The sequence below is a fragment of the Camellia sinensis genome, chromosome 1, assembly GCF_055761805.1.
Source record: "Camellia sinensis isolate YWXY chromosome 1, ASM5576180v1, whole genome shotgun sequence".
NCBI classification, from domain to species: Eukaryota; Viridiplantae; Streptophyta; class Magnoliopsida; order Ericales; family Theaceae; genus Camellia; species Camellia sinensis.
Window position 1 is genome coordinate 252,594,555 of NC_138961.1, and position 22,966 is coordinate 252,617,520.

The 22,966-nt window shown below is 37.7% G+C and overlaps 1 protein-coding gene across 1 annotated transcript; it reads left to right on the top strand.

The window, feature by feature from the left end:
* Positions 1 to 16,555: 16,555 nt before the first annotated feature.
* LOC114315847 (putative protein S-acyltransferase 7) lies at positions 16,556 to 22,654 on the top strand. The gene is made up of 5 exons (XM_028262454.2): positions 16,556 to 17,014; positions 17,716 to 17,898; positions 19,806 to 20,099; positions 21,421 to 21,654; positions 21,741 to 22,654. The coding sequence occupies exons 1-5, from the start codon at positions 16,916 to 16,918 to the stop codon at positions 22,272 to 22,274; spliced, it is 1,344 nt and encodes a 447-aa protein (XP_028118255.1). The 5' UTR covers positions 16,556 to 16,915; the 3' UTR covers positions 22,275 to 22,654.
* Positions 22,655 to 22,966: the final 312 nt, after the last annotated feature.

Here is a 22,966-nt window from a genome sequence, read left to right on the forward strand (position 1 = left end):
TGAAAGGTTAATGGCACTTGTGTTGTCACATTTTATAGGAATATGATCATAGTGAAGTCCAAAATCTTGAAGTTGTTGTTTCATCCAAAGTAATTGTGCACAACACCCAGCGGCGGTAATGTATTCTGCTTCAGCAGTTGACAAAGCCACTGAGTTTTGTTTTTTGCAAAACCAAGAGGTGAGTGAGTGTCCAAGAAAATGACAAGTGCCACTAGTGCTTTTTCGGTCAAGTCTACATCCCGCAAAGTCGGCATCTGAGTAACCAAAAAGTTCAAAGGTGGTTCCCTTAGGATACCATAATCCCAAATTTTGAGTGCCGATAAGATATCTGAAAATGCGTTTGACTGCGGTGATGTGTGACTCTTTCGGTGCGGATTGAAAACGTGCACACATACAAACACTAAACATTATGTCGGGCCTACTTGAAGTAAGATAAAGTAAAGAACCAATCATACCTCGATATTTCTTTTCATCTACAGGTTTACCTTGCTCATCTTTGTCGATTTTTATCGATGTGCTCATTGGAGTTGCTGCAGGCTTTGAAGATTCCATTTCAAACCTTTTGAGTAGATCTTTGATATATTTCGTTTGATTTAAATGGATTCCATCATTAGTTTGTTTAATTTGTAGACCAAGAAAGTAATTTAATTCCCCCATCATACTCATTTCAAACTCACCCTGCATGTCTTTAGCAAACTCTTTGCACAAATTTTCATTAGTAGCACCAAAAATAATATCATCAACATAAATTTGAACAATTAGCATATATTCCTTTTTGATTTTTATAAAAAGTGTTGTATCAATTTTTCCTCTACAAAAATCTTTGTCAAGTAGAAAATTACTCAATCTTTCATACCATGCTCTAGGAGCTTGTTTCAAGCCGTATAAAGCTTTTGAAAGTTTGAAAACATGATCCGGGTATTTATGATTTTCAAAACCGGGAGGTTGTTCAACATAGACTTCCTCTGAAATGTACCCATTTAAAAAAGCACTTTTAACATCCATTTGATATAATTTAAAATCTTTAAAACACGCAAAAGCAAGTAACATTCTAATAGGTTCAAGTCTAGCAACTGGTGCAAAAGTTTCATCAAAATCAATTCCCTCTTCTTAATTATAGCCTTGAGCTACTAATCTAGCTTTATTTCTAGTAACAACTCCAGATTCGTCCATTTTATTTCGAAAAACCCATTTTGTACCAATAACGGGATGATCCTTAGGTCGAGGGGTCAAAAACCAAACTTCATTTCTTTCAAATTGATTTAATTCTTCTTGCATTGCTAAAATCCAGTTTTCATCATTTTCAGCTTCTAAAAATGATTTTGGTTCAATTTGTGAAACAAATGCTAAGTTACCACAAATATTTCTAACAGAGGAACGAGTTTTTATACCTTTCGCCGCATCACCTATGATGAGGTCTTTGGGGTGGCCATGAGCATACTTCCATTCTTTAGGTAGATTTGAGTCATTTTCTGGAAGAGCATATATTTCTTGAAGTTTCTCCATTGTCATTTCTTCGTCATGTTCGCGTAATGGATTTTCTTCATTTTCCTTTTTGTAAATGCTTTCCATGCTTGGTTGATTTTCTACAATATCATTACTTACAAGATTCTTGGAAATAATATCGTTAGATTCATCAAAAACAACATGCACAGATTCTTCAACAAGTAGAGTTCTTTTATTGAATACTCTATAAGCTTTACCAGACATAGAATAACCAAGAAATATAGCTTCATCCGATTTAGCATCAAATTTTCCTAAGTTATCTTTATTGTTATTTAATACAAAGCATTTACAACCAAAAGCACGCAAGTGACTAGTATTAGGTTTTCTACCTTTCCAAAGTTCGTAAGGAGTTTTCTTAAGAATAGGTCTAATCATGGCACGGTTTATAACATAGCATGCAGTGTTTACAGCTTCCGCCCAAAAATATTTAGGCAAATTATTTTCACAAAGCATAGTACGGGCCATTTCTTCAAGGGTTCTATTTTTTCTTTCAACGACACCGTTTTGTTGAGGAGTCCTAGGGGCTGAGAAATTATGATCTATTCCTAAGTCATCACAAAACATAATAAAATCCTCATTTTCAAATTCTCTACCATGGTCACTTCTAACACTACAAATATTAAGATTTTTCTCATTTTGAATTCTGTTACAAAGTTTTGAGAAATTATAAAAGGCTTCATTTTTGTGTGCTAAAAATAATACCCATGTATATCTAGTGTAATCATCAACACAAACAAGGGCATAAGATTTTCCTCCTAAACTTAATGTTCTAGACGGTCCGAATAGATCAATATGCAAGAGTTGAAGCGGTCTAGTAGTTGAAACGATATTTTTGGATTTAAAAGAAATTCTAGTTTGTTTTCCAAATTGACATGCATCACAAAGTTTATCTTTTTCAAAAATAATTTTTGGTAAACCTATGACTAACTCATTTTTTGAAAGCTTGGAAATTAAATCAAAATGAGCATGTCCTAATCTTCTATGCCAAAGCCAACCATTATCATTTATAGCAGATAAACATTTAATGTTAAAATGAGAAGATAAATCATGTAAATCAAACACATATACATTCTCATGTCTATAACCTACAAATAAAGTTTTGTTTTCTAAGGTATTTTCAATAGTGCAATGAGTTTTCTCAAAAATAACTCTATAACCTTTATCACATAATTGACTAATACTAAGCAAGTTATGTTTTAAACCTTCAACAAATAAAACATTTTCAATAATAGGAGAGGGATTTTTACCAATACTTCCTACACCAATGATTTTACCCTTGCTATTGTCGCCAAAAGTCACATATCCGCCATCCTTTGGTTGGAGTGTGGCGAACATAGCTTTATTTCCAGTCATGTGCCTCGAACATGCACTGTCGAGATACCATCTATCGTTACTGGATTTTGTCTTGAAACATACTTACAAAAATTTGATTTCTCTATTGGTATCCATTTTTTCTTGGGTCCATAAAAGTTAGAATTTGACACCCTTGAGATATCCTTAGGAACCCACATCTTTTTTATTTTAGCAAAAGGATTTCTTTTAATAGGACATGAAGGTGAAATATGACCTTTTGTTCCACAAAAATGACATGTGAGATGATAGTGATTAGAAGATGCATATACAAAACCATTTTTGGCAGTTTTTACTTTTGAAAAAGGTTTATATCCAATTCCGGCTCTACCAAAAGTACGGTTTTGATTTTTAAGAATTTTATCTAAAGTCTCTCTACCTTGAGTGAACTTTGAAAGAGTAGTTTTCAAGTCTTCAATATTTTCTTTCAAAATAATTTGCTCATTTTTTAAAGACTTGTTTTCTTTTTGCAATACAACTAAATATTTTTCAGAAATTGAAGACTCTTTTTGAGTTAAAATCTCATTTTCCTTTTTCATTTTCATGGCTTCATTTTCTAAAATATTTATCTTGGAAGTCAATGATTCATTTTCTTTTGATAAACTTGAAATTACTTTCTTTTGACAATTATTTTTCAAACTAAGTTTCTTAAATTCAGCATGTAATTCATCAAAAGCTAATTGTAATTCATCAAATGTAAAGGATTCGTCATTTACCTCATTTTCATTTCCAAGTGCCATTAAACATAGGTTAGCAACCTCGTTTTTGCAAACTTCGGTTTCTGTGTCGCTTTCATCACTATCTTTTCCCCATACTGCAATCATAGCTTTCTTTTTGTCCTTCTTGAATTTTTTCTTAAGTTCTGGACATTCTGATTTGTAGTGTCCAGGTTTGTTGCATTCATAGCAGGTTACTTCAGATTTTTTGTGATTTTCTCCTCTTTGAAAATCCCTGTTGTTGAAGTCTTTTCTGAAAAAATTCCGTACACCTTGTTTCTTTCTTACAAACCTTTGGAACTTTCTAGTGATGAATGTCATTTCCTCATCCTCATCTGAATCATCTTCCTTATCCTCTTGATGTTTCGAGGTGGATTTGAAAGCTATTCCTTTCTTCTTGTTGTTGTCCTCCTCTTCCTTTCCTTCTTGCATTATGAGCTCATGAGTTAAGAGAGATCTCATTAACTCATCTAGACTTAGCTTTGATAAATCCTTGGCTTCAGTAATGGCAATGACTTTTGTCTCCCAACTTTTTGGCAATGACCTAAGCACTTTTCTTACAATTTCAGCATTAGTATATATTTTGCCAAGAGAAGTTAAACCATTAATAATATCAGTAAAACGAGTAAACATTTGAGGAATAGTTTCATCAGGCTTCATTTTAAAAAGTTCATAATTATGGACTAGCAAACTGACTCTAGATTCTTTAACTTGTTCGGTTCCTTCATGAGTCACTATAAGCTTGTCCCAAATTTCTTTTGCGGTTTTACATGTGGAAATTCTATTGAACTCGTTGGCATCTAAGGCGCAGTACAACATGTTTGTAGCTTTGACATTAATTTGGGCCATTCTAATATCTGATTCATCCCACTCATCTTCAGGTTTTGGTACCCTAAGTCCATCTATAGTTTTGGTAGGAATTTTTGGACCATTACAAATAATTTTCCAACATTCATAATCATTAGATTGAATATGTATGGTCATCCTAGTTTTCCAATAGCTAAAATTTGTGCCGCTAAATAGAGGTGGCCTATTAGATGCTTGTCCCTCGGGTAAGAAATAACTAGGGGTTGCCATGATCTACTCTAAGACAGTTAAGTCACAAAAACTAGAGTCTAGGCTCTGATACCAATTGTTATCCCAGATAGGCAACCCAAGAGGGGGGGTGAATCGGGTTATTAAAAATTTCACAATATTAAAAATAACACAATATTCAGAATTTTAATAAATAAAAAAAACAGAATAATAATTATCAATATAAAAGTAGAAGAGATAGAGAGAGAAAATCAAACACTGCGATTTATAGTGGTTCGGCACGCCAGGCCTACGTCCACTCCCCAAGGAACCTCCTTGAGAATTTCTTTACTATCAATTGAATAAATACACCACCAAGCTTGTGGATTTGGCATAGGACTTACTCTTATCTATTGAGCCTCACTCAACAATAAATGCCTTACCCTTACACAATCTCTCACAAAAATAAGGAATAAGAATAAGTGGTAATTGAACCCACTTTTACAATAATTCTCTCACAAATAGTAGATATGAAAGTGTAAGAACAAAAGCTAGACTTAGATCTGAAAGTGAAAGAGAATAATACAATTTGGAGCTCACAGAAAATTTTCTCTTCAAGTTCTTGATTTTTCTCCACATCCAACACTTCTATTTATACACAAAAATATACCCGTTGGACGCTCCTTGCTGACGTCATGGCTTATATAAGCACGCTCCTGACGTCATGGCTTACATAAGCACGCTCCTGATGTCATGGCTTACATAAGCACACTCTTGATGTCATCGCTTACATAAGCACACTCCTTGATTTTGAATAGTCAGCAAAAGATAAAAAAATAAGATTGAATTTTTTTTTCTTTTTGTTATTTCAAACATGGAGCCACCATTTTTGTAGACAATTTAATACAAAGTTCATAACTTTCAAACAAACAAATAATTTTCTCCATCTAGTTTATAATATATATATATATATATACACATATATATATAACTCCATCTTTTTCTTCTTGTTTGATTATAATATGATATAATCAATGTAATGTAAAAAATTTAATAGCGCACGTGATGAATTCTATTTATATTAAATGCAATATATATAATGTTATATATGTTCTGATCAAATATTTGCATACACAGAAAAATCTCTTTAAATGATATTTATGATGGATCTGAAAATGTATGTCATATTTAAAATATTGTATATGTTATAGAGATTTTAAACTAAATATAGTCTACCACTCCATATTAATTTTGTCAACACAAGACAACCCATCAATATTAAATTTGTTAAAATAATATAATTAATCAAAATTTTTAATCAATTTTAATTTTGTCAAAAAGTGAATAGTGATCAGCCTAAATTTTCAAAAAGTGAATAGTAAAGTTTTCAAAAATATTTTTATTTTAATTTTGTCAAAAAGTGAATAGTGATCAATCTAAATTTTCAAAAAGTGAATAGTGATCAATCTAAATTTTCAAAAAGTGAATAGCAAAGTTTTCAAAAATATTTTTATTATAATATTTAACAAATATATATTTTTAAAAAGATAATATTTTGTGTCAAATAATATGTATATTAAAAAAATCCAAATTGTTACAAATAATATTTTAGACATCATCAAAATTAAATAATATGATTAACATCTTCCTCTTGCAGCGGCAACTTCTGAGTTCATCTTTCCGATGAGACCTCTCTCAGTTTCACTCGAGGTTGATCAGATGCAGGATGTAAGGACTACTCAGACCATACTTCCATTTTTAGGGTCTACATTTTCTGCACTTTTCTTGAGGCCAAGCATTCCTGCACCTCTTCCTCTTGGTTTGACTCCATATCTTTCTTACTTGACTCTTGACTTTCCTCAATTTACTTCTTTGCCGAGTCTTGCTCCTCTTTCTCCTTCTAAGGAGATTCCAACTACTACCTTGTCTCTGATGGGTGCTGACAGCTCTCCAATTCATGACTTACTACCTTTACCTAGCTCCAGCCCTCCTTCTCTAGATTCATTGGTGACTAGGACCATGGAGACCATTAAAGATGCTCTACCCATTTCTTCTATCCCTATGCAATCTTCTGTGTCTCCCAGGGCAACTCTCTCTGCGCCCCTCATGTCTACTGATGAGATTGATATTTTTGAAGCAAGATTAGCTAGTATTTTTGACATCACTTCTACTTCTCCAACATTCGATGAGGAGGCTGAGCCATTAGTTTTGGCTGATTCTTTGCTGGAAATTTTTAGGAGCTCTCCTTCCTCCAGCAGCCAACCTTCTGTGCCTTTGATAGACTTGGACACCTGTCTGGACCTGCTAATTTCTTTTTCGAGGATTCCCTTCGAGGCTCTACAAAGGCCTATAATTAAAAACGGGTTTCTTCAATGCTGCAAACTTGCTGAGCAGTCTGGTATGGATGTCTCTAATCACCTATCCCAGGCAGCAGCTACTATCGATTTTTACATCAGCATCTGTCATGCTGCCAAGGCCGCAGATGAGAAATTGGTTAGAGATCAAAGTTTTGTTTCTCAAGTGCATACTGAAGTATCGACGCTTAAGGAACAACACTCCTCTGCCTCTCACTTTCGAACTCAACTGCTGGAGAGGAAAGCTCAACTCGAAGATGAGCTTTCTGCAGTGAATCAGGCCTTACTCCAAACTGAACTCAAACTGCAAATCACCAATCAAGGACTGACTGATCAAAAAAAAGATATGGCTGAAGCTATTCAACTATTTTCGTCGTTTACCAATAGGAAATCTGTTGTACAAAAACAGCTAAAACATTGTAATGATTTTTGGGCCAACTTGTGGCAAAATGTACTTGACTCTTTATAAAACATTTCCTTGTTTACTATTTTATGTTCTTGTACTCAGTGTTTATTTTATTCCCTGTGTTTCCCAAATAGTTGGAAAATAAGGTTTTAAATATCTGCCATTAATCTTTTTGGGATGCACATAACCACTCAAATTTTTCAAATGGTATGCCCCAAAAAGCAAAACTCTATGAATTTGATATGATCCTTCCCAGTTAGGTGACCATTTGCCAAATCTATGGCTTCTAATCCCCATTGGAAGTATTGTCTTCCACACCAAATCACCTTCATCAAAGCCAATGTGTTTGACTTTCTTGTTATAATTTTTGGCTGCTTTCTTCTTCTGAAAGAGAATGCTATTTAATGCCAAAATTCTAGCTTCATCTATATCTTCTAACTCCAAGCACATACTCTGATAGTACTGCTCAGGATCCAACTAGTCTTGGCATCTTACCCTTAAGGATTTAACATTGATCTCCACTGGTAACACTGCATCATGCCCATAAACTAAGGCATAAGGAGTGACTCCTGTGCTTGACCTTGGGGAAGTTCTATAAGCCCACAATACATCTAACAATAAGTTGTGCCAATCTCTAGGATTATCTTCCACAACCTTTTGTATTCCCTTTTTTAAGGACTTGTTAGATGACTCAGCCTGACCATTGGCTTGTGCGCAATATGGAGTGGAATTAACAAGGCTAATCCCGAACTCAGCCACAAAAGACTTTACCATTTTCCCATCAAAAACAGTCCCATTATCGACCGTTATCGTTTGTGGGATGCCAAATCTATGGATCAAATCTTTAATGAACCCAATAACCTCCGTCTGATCTACAGCTTTATATGGTTTAGCTTCGATCCATTTGGTGAAATAATCAGTAGCTACCAAAATAAAACAATGATGCTTTGAAGAGGGAGGGTGTATTTTCCCCATCATATCCATGGCCCATCCTCTGAATGGCCAAGGCTTTACTACTGCATGTAGATCAGTTATGGGCACATGCCTTATTGTACCATGCTTTAGACATGCCTGGCAGCCCTTTGCATATTCTATGCAGTCTTTAAGGATAGTCGGCCAATAATAAGAATGTCTTCGAAGCAGCCATCTCATTTTTACACTAGGCTGATGTGCACCACAGATGCCTTCGTGAACTTCAGCCATAGCTATTAATGCTTCTTTTAGCCCTAAACATTCTAACAATAGACCATCTCCCCCTCTTTTGTAGAGATCATTGTTGTATATGATGTATTGCACAGATTGCAATTTAACTCTTTTGATGGCTTTTGAGGATGGGCCAGCCAAGTATTGTATTATTGGATGTCTCCAATCCTGTTCCTGCAGATCATTATAATTGACTTCCAGGACCATGTTCCTCTTATTTAAAGGTGGTATAGGTTTTTGGTATGTTGTTTGGCTTACATCCCACCGGGTACCATCTTTACTCTTGAAATTCGAAACTTTCTGCGCCACATCATTAGCTCTATTATTCAAGAATCTCGGAACGTAAGTTACATTTACTATTTCAAATTGAGAGAGAAAATGTAATGCGACGACATAATATGGCAGCATACTTATACTTTGACACTTGAAAATCCCTTTTACTTGGTTAACGACCAATTGGGAATCTCCAAATATGTCAACTGCATGTACTTGTAATCCAATAAGAATTTCCAATCCCACTATCAAAGCTTCATATTCAGCTTGATTATTAGAACAAGCAGTTTCATCTACTCTGAAACCATGTGTGGTTTCTATTCCTTGTGGTGACTTGATTACTATCCCAATTCCAATTAGGCCATTGGCTTTCGACCCATCGAACCACATTTGCCATGGCTCGACACTAGCCATACCGAGTTCCATTATTTCTTGACTCTCTGTTTGAGATGGATGGTCTGCCAAAAAATTGGCTAAAACTTGTCCTTTCACTGCCTTTGGGCCACATATTCTAAGTGAAATTCTGACAAGACTAATACCCATTTGCCAATTCTTCCCCTCAACATAGGTCTAGATAACATGTATTTAACCAAATCTGTGGTTGCAATTACCAAGACAGTCGTAGGCAAAAGGTAATATCTTAATTTTATTACAGCAAAATGCAGCGCAAGGCAAAGCTTTTCTACAGCTGAATATTTACATTCACAAGAATTTAAAAACCTACTGAGGTAATAAACAGCTTGCTCCTTGCCTTCCTTATTGTCTTGGGCTAAGAAAGCTCCCAATGAATCTTCTGCTGCGGCTATGTACAACTTCAAAGGCTTAACGCCATTTGGTGGCATCAGTGCTGGAGGGTTGGCCAAGTAGGCTTTGATTCCATCGAAAGCACTTTGATGCTCCGTTGTCCACACAAATTCCTCTTCATCTTTCAGCCTTAATAAAGAAGAAAAAATTTTAGTTTTCCCTGCAGTGTTAGAAATGAATCTTCGAAGAAAATTAACCTGTCCAAGGAACTTTTGTAATTCTTTCTTACTTGATGGAGGTCTGGCTTCAATGATGGCCTTGGCTTTATTCTGGTCGATCTGTATTCCTTTCTTGTGTACTACATAGCCCAAGAAGTTTCCAGATGATACGCCAAAAACACACTTAAGAGGATTAAGCTTCAATTTGAACCTTCTCATTCTTTCAAAAGCTGCCTCTAGGTGAAACAGATGTTCCTCCATGGATTGGGATTTAACCACGATGTCGTCAATATAACATTCTAAATACCCACCAATAAGGTCATGAAAGATAGTGTTCATAGCCCTCTGATATGTGGTCCCGGCATTCTTTAGGCCAAACGGCATTTTAACCCATTCGAAGGTCCCGATATTTCCAGGGCATCTAAATGCTGTCTTGTGAACATCTTCCTCCGCAATGCAGATTTGGTTATAGCCTGAGTGCCCATCCATCATTGATAAAATGTGATGTCCTGCTGAGCTATCCACCAGCAAATCTACTATAGGCATAGGATATTTATCTTTTGGAGTTGCTAGATTTAGGTTTCTAAAATCGATGCATACCCTCATTTTGCCATTTTTCTTGACTACAGGTACAATATTAGATAGCCACTCAACATACCTGGCTGTTCTGATAAAGCCTGCCTTGAATAGTCTAAGAATTTCTTCCTTGACTTTCTGGATCACTTCTGAACCCATTCTTCTTGGTTTTTGTTTGTATGGCTTGAAGTTAGGCTTCATGGGAAGCCTATGTTCCACTAATGACCTATCCAATCCTGGTAGTTCATTGTATGACCATGCAAAACAATCTTTATATCTTCTCAGAATAACCAATAACTGGTCCCTATCAAGAGAATTCAACCAAGCACTTATATAAATGGGTTGTTGTACATAATCTTCCCCTAAATTTATTTCTTCTACGGGGTCTTGTATCTGAGTACTTACTGGAACTCCTTCTTTGATCTTCTCCGACTTCGCAGAAGTCTCCTTGCTGTGTTCTGTTTCCAGGTTCTTTGATTCCTCCTCTTTATTCTCCTCCTCATAGACAAAGTCTGTCCACAAGGTTTCTTCTTCCTGTATTTCTTGGACTTTTGTTTCTATGTCCAATGCACAGTATTTATCAAGGGTCAAAACTCTGGCTTGTTGCTGCTCCCGCTTGCAGCCAATTGTCATGACTTCTTTCTCTTGCTCTCGTACTTTCTGGACTATTGACTTTATATCCAATGTTGAAAACTTGATTAAAACCAAAGACCTGGCTTCTGGTGCTTCATCTTGCTGCTTATAACCAGGCATCATTGTCATCTTTAACCACTAGCTCTTCACCAGCACTCTCCTGGACTAAATGCTTCAGGTGTGCTACTTCCTCATCAGCCGTTACTTCGGCTGAGCCATCGAATTCCATCAGTATACTGAGCGGTGCCATGCCATCAATATACAACTTAGCTTCTGCGAAATCTGCACAGGCTATGAAAGGTTGAGGATCTGCATTAATTTCCTTCGTCTTCCCATTGCCTAGAGCTATTATCATTTTCTGATGCAAAGAGGAAGGCACACATTTATTAGTGTGGATCCAATCTCTACCAAGTAAAGCATTGTACTTCGCATTGTTATCGATGACGAAAAACGCCGTCATGCAGTCCTTGGTTCCCACACTCAGGTTGATGGGTAGAATTCCCTGGGCCATCTGCTTGTCTCCAGCAAAACCAGCAATGGTTGTACTAGTTGGGATCAACCTGGGATTCCTTTTCCCTAATTTCTTCAGGGAGGATTTCGGTAATAAGTTCACCGCCGCTCCGTTATCCACCAAGACTCGATTTAACTGAATCCCATCGAAGAAGGCCTTAATGTACAAAGGCTTAACATGCTGCGTCATGGAATTCGAGGGATATTCGAATGGATACGAGAGGTTAATGCTTACCACTTCTTCGCTCTCGTATTCAGCTTCCATTGGGGTAACCATTCCGAAATTGTCTTGTACCATACTCGCTTGTGAATCTTCACTAGAGATCGGAATTGGATCAGCTTCCTGCCCCTCTTGATTCTCATCTCCAGCTTGGAATTCCTGTGGTAGTATGTGTACCATGTTCACTGATACCGGGGGAAACAAGCCAAACTGGATGGCTGGCTGTACCTGTTTCCCCTCTTGGTCACCTTGGTCAATTACCTCAGAAACATCCTGCATGCTGCATTATGGTATTTCATTGCTAACGGGTCCCTTCGAATGATTTTCCTCGGCTGGTTTTCCAACCAGAAATGTTTGCTCGGCCATGAAAGTTTCGAACATTTCTTCTTCCACCATTTCTTTCTTCTGGCTTACGCCAATATCTTCTTCCGTTTCGCTACCACTCTCCATCAGAGCTTTCTCCAACCCTGCTAGGCTTTCCTTCTCTCTGACTTTCAGTTCAGAATGAACCTTGGCCAACTATTCTTTGCTGCGATCCACCTCATTTTGTATAACTGGCTTTGGATTACGGTCTGACTTTCGATTCTTCTTTTCTCCAGTCTGGATCAACGAAGAACTCTCTCTACTTTCTTTCAGGTCTTTCTGGTATTGGGTGTACCTACGCTGAATTTTCCTCCTTTGTGATCTAGAAATAACGGGGACCATATCTGGTTCCCTCGTTCTTGGGTGTTTCAGCAATACCCAGTTGTTGGGGGCCACCAAAGGAGGCTTAACCATCCTACTTTGATTTCCAAAATTCCTTTGGGTAGGCATTTCCCTAGGTTTGTTTTGCATCACAAACCAATCTGGGACTCTAGGTACCCACGAACTTACTGACCCAAACGTTGAACTGCCTCTTTCTTCTTTCGAGGTCACCTTCGAGGCTGGCTGTGAAGACAATTGTTTGGCCCTGTCTCCAAGCTTTGAGCCTGATTCAGGCTCTCGATGAGGGTGATCATTTTCTATCCTTCGTGAAGCTGGCCCAGGGGGCCAATTCCTGGCTTTGATCCTAAAACCTGAACTCTTCTCCAGTCTTCTTTCAGAATGACTACTCTCCATCCTATAATAGTTAGGTGACCTGGCCTCATATAAGGGCCTCTTGCCTTTAGCATGCATCTTATCAACTGCAGGTTCAACCACTAATGGCTGCCGCCTAACATTAGCCGGATACGGCCTTTTATTATAAGCATTGGTTAGTTTGGGACGCCTCTGCACATCCCTGTAATACTGCTTCCCATCAACTGGAATGCCTTTCAACCACTTATAACTCAGTCTGCACCTGGGACACATTCTTTGCATTACGGCTGCCTCTAAGGAATCATCATCCAGTGCTTCTTCATCAGAGTCTTCCATCTGATGTGAGAAATCTCGTCCCATAGCTGGTGGACTCCTAATGTCTTTTTTGGTTGCTGTTTGGTTAGCCACATGCATCTGTACATTGACTTCCTTCAATTCTTTCAAAGACAGGTTCTGAAAGTTTGACATAATGACATTGGCTGCCACCTCTCCAATTTCTGGAAATGGATTGCTATCGATCCCCATGGCTTTTTCAACTTTGGCTGGGAACTTCAAACTCCCTTTCCGAATTTGTTCTTGGATCCTGTCTCGAAAAACAACACAGTTTTTAGTCGAGTGAGACCAAGAATTATGCCATTTACAATATATTTTTCCTTTAAGTTCATCAAGAGATGGAATTTTAACCCCTTTTGGTAACTTAAGGAAGTTGGCTGCAAGCAAATGATAAAAAATGTCATCTGCCTTAGTTAAATCGAAAGAATATTTCCTGTGGAGATCTTTCTTTTTAAACTGCTAGTCAATTGTCGTATCTTTATGAATTAATGCTTCACAGATCATAGGCTCTTTTTCCACAATCTTTGCGGCATCAATCTCATAATTAGGATCTTTGTAGTATGTCCTATATGATGCATTATTTCGATCCTGTTCCTCTTCTAGTAATGCTTCATATCTAGATACTTTATAAGTCAGTTCCACTAAATCTCTAAACTCTGTTGAATCAAACTTCTTTCGAAGCCTGAACTCTAGGCCATTTTGAGCCAATCTTACGAATTCCGTTTCTGGCAAGATTACTCTACATTTATTTCGAGCCCTCTTAAATCTAGAAATAAACTGAGTAGCCTTCTCTTCAGGCCTTTGACTCAATCTTGCCAAGTCTGCCATGGAAACTTCTGGCTTAGATTGGAAGAATTGGGCATGAAATGCCTCTTCCATTTGCTGCCAAGTCTGGATGGAGTCAGGTGGAAGATTAATGTACCATACAAACGCTCCCCCAGTTAAAGAATTCGGGAATAGTCTCAATTTCATATAATCATGATTGGTAAATTCACCACATTGAGCGGCAAACCTAGCAATATGCTCTATTGTCGATTGGTTTCCGTTCTCATGAAAGAGGACAAAATCTGGTACCCTGAAACCTCTTGGATATTCATGTACCCTATCGACCCATTCTGGGTATGGTTTTCTATACACAGGAGTTTGGACCCCTCGAGCCATTGGTCTACACAACTCCCTAACTATCTCAGTAATTTGGTCCCTAGGGACCATATTTTGTGCCTGCTGAACAACTACTGGTGGAGCAAACACAGGATTTGGCGGATAAACTTGTGCTTGTGGTTCCCTTGGTCCATAAGGTAGCACATTCGGGACTGGCTGTCCCTGTGGTACAGGCTGCTGTTGGAGGTGTAAGTAACCTCTTTGAGCCTGTCCTACGAAAAGACCCACGAAAGGTGCTGGAACAGGTATTGTATCCCTTCCACTTGTAGGGAAACCTTCCAACCCCCCGTGTATAAATTCGAATAAGGGATTATTGTACCCCCTAGTTCCAGGTAAGGCTTCGAATGTGGGATTTGGAACCATTCTTATGCCATTTTCTTGTACTGGGCCAGATCAACCAATTTGCATGGCTTCACTGTTAAACATTGAGGCATTCTGGCCTGCCACAGGCCTCGAAATGGTTTCGTACCAAGACTGAGGTGGTAATCTTTCATGAATCTGATTACTGGTTTGACCATTGGAATGTCCATTAGCTTGCATAGGCTGTCTAGCCAATCTTTGTTGAGGGACATTTACTTCCTCCATGTGTCTTACATTTGTTGGTTGGTGGTTATTCATTCGATCAAAAAAGGATACTGTCCACCTTTCCATTGTGTTTATTAATTGCTGTCCCATAGCATCTACTAAGCCGCCCCATGGGTTGACTGGCTGGGTAAATGGGACACTAGATGGTCCAATTCCTTGGTCTCGTCCACTATTACGAACAAATGGTATTTGCTCTGAAGTATTGGTCTGTTCGACCATGGGTTCTAATAAAATAGGAGTCTCCACAGGATGTGTTATCACATTATCCTCTGGATTGGATGTCTCCACTTCTCCTTCCACGCCTTCTTCCAATCGTTCATTCTCTCCTTGTCTCCTACGTCTAGCCATTTTTTAAAAGGTCCCACTGGGCGTGCCAAAAATATATGTTAGTTTTTTGGCTTTCGAAGGTTATTTTTGTAATTATGAGCGTGCCAGCAAGGATCAATCAGTCCTTACAGAAATTGTAATTGCCAAACAATTATTCAGACGATTGTGTTATGGTTCTTTTAGCCTCAATAAAGAGGACTTTTACTGGTGGCTTACTGGTAATTTGACTTCAGAGAACTTGAGCATAAGAACAGTTAAATAAACTGAAGCATTTCATTAGTATGAAAAACTTACAATGATCTTAGTTCCGTAGAGAATTACAGCGGCAATATACTCGAAAACTACTCCTACAAATGAAGTGCAGCGCAGGAACTTAAAGTACAGAAATGTAAAGGACAGGAAATAACACTGGAATATGTAAAGTAAGACTGGTTTTCTTTTGATCTTTTTTTTTTTTTTCTTTTTCTGAAGTCCTTCCTGCTATTTATACTCTCCGAAGATAACCATCGAATTGTACTTCAAACCGTCGAACTGCTCCTCCGTAATCGCTGATCATGCTACCTTATAAGTAGTTCCACTACGCCTTCACTTGCAGTTAGGCTTCCCCCCTATATTCGAATTTGAATGTGAGCAACCGTTAAAGCCACGTCACCGTACATTTCTTTGTTGATCCGCTACTACTCAGATCTTATAACAACCAATATTAACTGCCGCGTGTATGGTCAGGATCGAAGACCTGCCTGGTCTCCTCATATTACCCTTACTTTACCACGCATCGAATTGTCACTGACTAACACAAAATGTGTAGCCAACAATAATACAATTACAAATTGTAATGGTTGGGGAAAAAAAATGTAATAGATGTAGCACCTCCTCCAACTACTAAATTTTTTATTTTTTGTACTCAATTATGAGAAAGTATACTTTTGTATGCATGAGGTGAAAGCACAAATTTTCATAAAAGCATACTATTTGTTGAAAAATTGATCAAATGGATTAAATATTTTAATGCGATCATGTGCCTGTTTAGTGGCACAGAGTCATGTAGTCAATTTGTTGTTTTATTTTAATACATTTTTAATTATTAAATTATATATTAAAAAATTTAAATAAAAAAATTTAAAACATAAAACAAATGCATTAAAAACAAATAAAAAAAGAAAAATAAAAATAAAATTCAGTGGCTCTGCGAAAGCGAACCCCAAATAAGGCGGAGTGGGGGGTATCAAGTGGAACAGCGCCACGCGACACCCGATGGGTCATTTTTCTCTGTTGGCCCAAAAAGCAGACTGTCCCTCACTGGACCCTCTCCCCAACCAAACCCCTCCACGTCACTTTGAAAGTCCTACCTGTGAAGCCCACATAGAGAATCTCTCTCTCTCTCTCTCTGTCCCACCCACCCACGGAAAGCAAAGGTATACACAGTACACCCAACACTCCCTCTCTCTCACGCACACTACTACCCTCTCTCTCTCTCTCTCTCTCTCTCTCTCTCTGTCTCATGGCCAGTCGGCCGTATCCAAACTAGCCCTTGAGTTGTCGGCGACGGCTAGTCACCGGAATCTGACCTACTTGGGGTTCGGAAAGTTGGAAACCCTAGATCAGCTCATAAAATACTCTTTGATTTCTTGTTTGTTGTATATGCTTTGGCAGGCTAGATTCCTTCCAAAAACATATACTGTATTTGTATTGGATTGGAGATCTCAAGTTGAGGGCTTCAGATCGTGAGAATGTATGTGGTTCCTCCTCCGAAGCACTCAGATCCGCTATCCGGATCCACTAGTGTCTCCGATGATTTACGAATTTACCAGGCATGGAAAGGCAGCAATGTAAGTTTCTCTCTATTTTCCAGGGTTTCCTTTCATTCCCCACTTTTCACTTGCCGTTTTATTTGTTTACTAGCTTAAAGTCCACTTCTTTTTTCTTTTTTTTTTTTGGTAGCTGCTTTTGCTATGTTTTGTACTCAATTCACAAATCTTGTCAAGTAAAATCTCTCTCTCTCTCTCTCTCTCTCTCTCTCTCTCTCTGGTGACAAAATTCTGATGTAACCAAAAGTTGATCGTAGATTTTGAAGAATGGGGACTTTGGGGGGTTATAACTATATATATATATATATTTGTGATTACATATGCAATTATTGGTTCTGCATCAGTATTTGAACGAGGGTTTTGCAGCTCGGCTCTGATTGATTTTGTTAAATGTATATGTTTTTTGTTAAAACTGGACTGAAAGCTTGTACTTTTATTTTGTTGTGTTGTGTTCTGTTTTGCTACTTTTGTTTGTTTCTTGGACTGAGATAAAACTAATTCTTGGATAAAGCTGTTATCCAGTGCTGAATGCTTATACACTTCATTAATGAAGCAAGTTGGGAAACTATTAAAATGGGTTTCCTGAGACTACACAAACAATTTGGTAGCATATTTTACAGAGAGCTTGTAGCATGTGTTTTTTTTTTTTTTTGGTTCTTTTTGAATACCTTATTGGTTTCATTAGGATATTATTAATTGTCTTGTTACTTGTGTGATTGCAGATATTCTTTCTTCAGGGACGGTTTATATTTGGACCGGATGTAAGGTCGCTGTTGCTGACCATATTCCTCATTGTTGCTCCTGTCACAATTTTCTGTGTGTTTGTTGCTAGAAAATTGATGGATGATCTCTCTAACCATTTGGGAATATCAATTATGGTTGTGGCTGTTGTCTTCACCTTTTATGTGAGTCCCTCTCTAGTGTTTCCCACTCTCTCAATCACTCACATGCATGCAAGGATGCCGGCACAAAGTTCTTAAAGAATTAATTGCCACATCTTACATTTATGATTTCTCTTGTATATTCTTTTTGTTGTCAAATATCCTGTCAAATAGCAATTTACTGTGGATGCTTGGTACTTACGAGGCAGAACCAATCTTGACTGCTAAAAATTATGTTTCTTGTTGCTTATTTATGTTGTGGATACACAAAAAATTCATTGTTCTTTTGCGTCATATTTTGGAATTTTCCCCATAAGTAAGAATAGAGAGAGAAGAGTTAACTGCATATTTCTTATAGTTATTTGTGGTGATGGAAAGGTGGCTACTAAGCCTAATGTGTGTCGGCAAAACGTTTTCAAATTAGTGATTATAACTTATAAGGGTGGCAAAAAATCAGTTCAAAGTGGAGAAACTTATTTTCCCAATGCATCTAGCATGTCTAGTTCCATCCCAACCACATCTAATAGTCACTAAGCCAATTCTCCATAGTTGGAAGATGTTTAGCATTATTATTTCTGTCAAGGGACATTTTTTGTATTGGTACTATTTAGATTTACTCGTGTCTGAACCTGACTTCAATCTTTAAGTTTATAGATTGTAATATATGAGGGCATACTCACAGAGTTAAGTGATTACAATACGAAATGTGGAGGGTTATAATGCTTGTGAATTTTTGAATGGGCGTATTGTCTAATAAAGTATACTTGGCTAGAGTATTTTGTCCCCTCTAAAATAAAGCATCAATATTGAAAGCCAGTAGAATAGGGGACATAGATGGCAAGATGCATGCAACATTTTGGTCCCTTAAGGGGTTGTTTGGGATGATTTAAATAAGTGCACTTTTTGACTTTTTATGAAATATGGGTTGGGTTTGGGTTGGGTTTGAAGTGATGTGTTAGAGAGGTGATATGACTTAAATAAGATGATGTGACTTAAATAAGATAGTGATTTTTTGACTTTTTGTCTTTTTCAAGACATGCCAAACTTGGCCTAAATCTGTTTGTCTACATTCCCTTTTCTCCAATGTCCTATACTCCTATTTTTGGCATAGAGCGTAGTTATAATGTTTTTCTCCTCCATTCAAATTTAAATAAATGCATTTTAGCTGGTTGCTTAGTCTTAACAGATAAAGCAAGATTCCTTTTTCCAAAAATTGTCGTACTGGATGTGCTTGTTAGTATTTTAAACTATCAACAGATTTGTTCTTCTATCTGGAAGTGGATTTGTAAATCTTTCTCTCACATAAAATATCCCATTCTATCATGGCTGTCCAACTTTTGTAAAAATTCTGCCTTTGGGAAGGAGAGCTGCGTTTATTGATAGGCTGTCAGTGAATTTATAATAGGCTGGCTTTAATTTTATTATGTAGTCTCCTGTTAACCACAGTTAACAGTTGAGATATGGAAGGAACAGGTTGAGTTTACTTGACGCATTGTGTACCTGACCTACGTGCTAGCATGGAGGGACAGGCAGCACATATTTGGTGGTTTTGATTGATTCAACTGTCGAAGTTCAGGCCAATCCATGTTTTAGAGCCACTAATTGAGCATTTCTATGGACATATTACAGCAGATCTCCAATTTGCACCATTTCATTGGCATTGTAGTATGGACAGAAACCCCAAATCAAGAGCCAATATGCATTGGTTGGCTTGGTTTTTGGATCTCTGGATGGCCAATGTGAGAATTTCCATTGACATAGTAGAAAAAGTATAGAAGGCTACCACATCATTTTGGTCATCAGACTCATCAGTATTAACCAGCTTACGTAGGTGTCCAGTATTAATAAGTTTTCAAACAACCCTTGGAACTTTAAAAGGAAAAGAAATTGTGACTTGAACTCTAACCTGGTAAATGTATTGGGCTTTTCAGGTTTTAGTTCTTCTATTGCTAACATCGGGAAGAGATCCTGGCATCATTCCTCGTAATGCTCACCCTCCAGAACCAGAAGGCTATGATGGGAGTGCAGATGGTGGTGGCCAAACCCCACAGCTGCGATTGCCTCGCATTAAGGAAGTAGAGGTGAATGGAATTACGGTGAAGATTAAGTATTGTGATACCTGCATGCTATATAGACCTCCACGCTGCTCCCACTGTTCAATCTGCAACAATTGTGTCGAACGATTTGACCACCACTGCCCTTGGGTTGGTCAATGTATTGGGCTGGTAAGAAACACGTTCTTGTAAAATTATTCAGTATGTATTGGTAGTTGATGGCCATACAGTTGTGCTCTTTCTGTCATGTTATGCAATATGAAATTCTTTTACTGGAATAATCATTGAGTTGGACGAAGTCCAATGAGCTGAGCATGTCTGAAGAGGATTTTTTCTTTTTCTTTTTGAGACTATCCTAAATCAATAATTAAATAAATATAGGAATTCATCTGGACAGTTCCAATTTTGAGGTCCTCATACACTATTTGTTCACTACAACTAGACAGTTTTGAAGTGCTAGACCTTACATTAATTAATCCTGACAGTCTTGAGAAAAGATGCATAGAAGAAATTTGAAAATCTTCGTAGGACTTAATGATTCACGTGTTTTCCCCTCTATGACTAGTTTTACATTCTCATCCACGTGCACAATTCCTTGCTTCCCTTTCCTAAGCATATATGCATATGCAAATGCAATCTCTAAGCTGAAAGTTCTTGCAATCACTGAAGATTGGTCTCCGACCTTTTGGTTGTGCCCAAAAGAAGTTTCCCTTGCATGTCCTGCTAATATTGCACCAAACGCACTCCACTTATGAGGACAAAGTCACCAAACCCTTGCTTTTTGGTGTGAAGCTGCATTCTGCGTCTGTATGTGTTTAAATTCTTTTGGAAGATTTTTGACTTCATAGAGCGAGTGGTACAGCCTAACTAGGTTGCTCCTGACGAGAGAAAGATCTTGGAAAATATAGCTGATTTTCTTGGTGTCTGAATTTCTCATGAGGCAGTAATACTTCAATTTGAAAATTTTGAATCCCCGGAATTTTCTTTTCTTATTGCTTCATTTTTGTAATTGGGATCGGAATGTCTATTACCTTACAAACATTAGGAACAACTGGAATTAGGTTCAAGTTTCTTGTGGAATCTGAGTTAATATTGCCCAGAAAAGGAAATTAATTAACAATTTCCCAATAAACCTAATTAACTGCTAGAAACCATTACAACTCCGATCAATAATATTTTTCTAAACAGTAGAAACCAAGTTCTTCTGCTTGAATTTTTTTTTTTTTTTTAAATTCCTAAGATTTCTCTCTATACTTTTCCCCAGGCTTGTCTTGCTTCTTAATTTGATAAATATTTTGTTCTGCCTGTACATCTGTACCCTAAACTTTTACGTTGTTAGAATGATGCTGTTCAAAATACTAGATGTGGAAGTTTTTGTTATGATTTCATGTTTTTCCCACTTTTTGTCCTCATCTATGATTGCAGTAATCCTTTAACTTTCTGATTGCATAGACATTTAATTAACCCCAACCATTGACCCTTCTTGGTGCAGCGGAATTATCGATTCTTCTTCATGTTTGTCTTCTCGACAACTATTCTTTGTATATATGTTTTTAGCTTTTGCTGGGTTTACATTAAGAAGATTATGGATTCAGAGGAGACAACAATATGGAAAGCAATGATCAAGTCCCCTGCTTCCATTGTGCTAATAGTTTATACCTTTATATCAGTGTGGTTTGTTGGTGGCCTTACTGCTTTCCATTTCTATCTCATCAGTACAAATCAGGTAAATAACAAATTTTTTCCCCTCGGCTTTACATTAAATTTTCTTTTCTAAATAACAAGAAATATCTTTGTGCCTTGTTTTTGCAGACTACTTATGAGAATTTCAGATATCGTTACGATCGGCGAGCCAACCCCTATAATAAAGGAGTGATGGAGAACTTCAAGGAGATTTTCTGCAGCAGTATCTCTCCATCCAAGAACAGTTTCAGGGCAAAGGTACAAAGGGAACCAGCGTTACCGGCTCGATCGGTGGGTTGCGGTTTTGTTAGTCCAAACATGGGGAAAGCCGTGGACGACATAGAAATGGGGAGGAAAGCGGTTTGGGGAGATGTAGGGGCTGGGTTAGATCGTTGTGAAGTGCAACTTAGCAGCAATGATGGCTTGAATATTATTAAGGATGGTGGGGTAGGCGCAATGTCTCCAGATATAAGGACTACTGTTGATGAGGGGGATCGTGCTGGAATACATCCAAGGCGGTCGAGTTGGGGCAGGAAAAGTGGAAGCTGGGAAATGTCTCCTGAAGTTCTTGCTTTGGCGTCTAGAGTTGGGGAACAAAACCGTACAGTTGGAAGCAGTAGTAGCAGCTTGACAACTTCGAGACTGGCGGAACCAAAGCTGTGATAAATGGATAGAGGAAGTGGAGAGAGTAGTTGAATGGTGAGTCTGAAGCAGGTTGTTTGAGGTCTGATGCTTGGTGGTTCAAATTCCACAGTATTTTTCTGCGTTATGCGGGGACTTGCTTTGACAGGGTTGGGTCTTTAGAAGAGTTGGTTTGGTAATTTCTGCGCTTAGGAAGTAAGTGGTGTGGGTTTTCTGTAAGAGTTGCTTTCTACTTTCTTTGTTTTGTATTTGTATTTGTGGAATTAGTGTCTAGTTGTGATCTCTCTCTCCTCTCTCTCTCCGCTAATCAATTAACTCTGTCAGTATGCTCTTTATTAGTTTGCCCATGGTGTACATTGGTTCTCATGTGTTAGTACATAAACTTATGTGTTGGTTCTCAATATGCTCAAACCAAGCCACCTTCTGGAGTGAGATGGATTGCCAGGTTGAATTGTGTTCGGTGATGCACCATTTGAGTATGTTGGTGCAATATTCAGGAGTCGAATGATGTGTAAGCTTTTTCCCTTTGCGTTGGTATATAGGACTGTTCTTAGGCTTAAAATTTTTTTTCTTGTTTTTTTGTAGCGTGTGACGTGTGTTTCTCATTTTAGTCAGAATGATTTTTGGGAGGAGGAAGTTGCTGTATTGTGGACATTGGCTTAAAAAATCGTTTATTAAAAAGTTGTGGCTAAAATAGTGATGCCTTTGGCAAC

Coding starts and splice junctions, on each gene's coding strand:
- LOC114315847 (XM_028262454.2), top strand. CDS start 16,916: ATGTATGTGGTTCCTCCTCCGAAGCACTCAGATCCGCTATCCGGATCC. Junction 17,015..17,715: donor AGGCATGGAAAGGCAGCAAT/GTAAGTTTCTCT, acceptor GTGTGATTGCAG/ATATTCTTTCTTCAGGGACG. Junction 20,100..21,420: donor TTGGTCAATGTATTGGGCTG/GTAAGAAACACG, acceptor TTCTTGGTGCAG/CGGAATTATCGATTCTTCTT.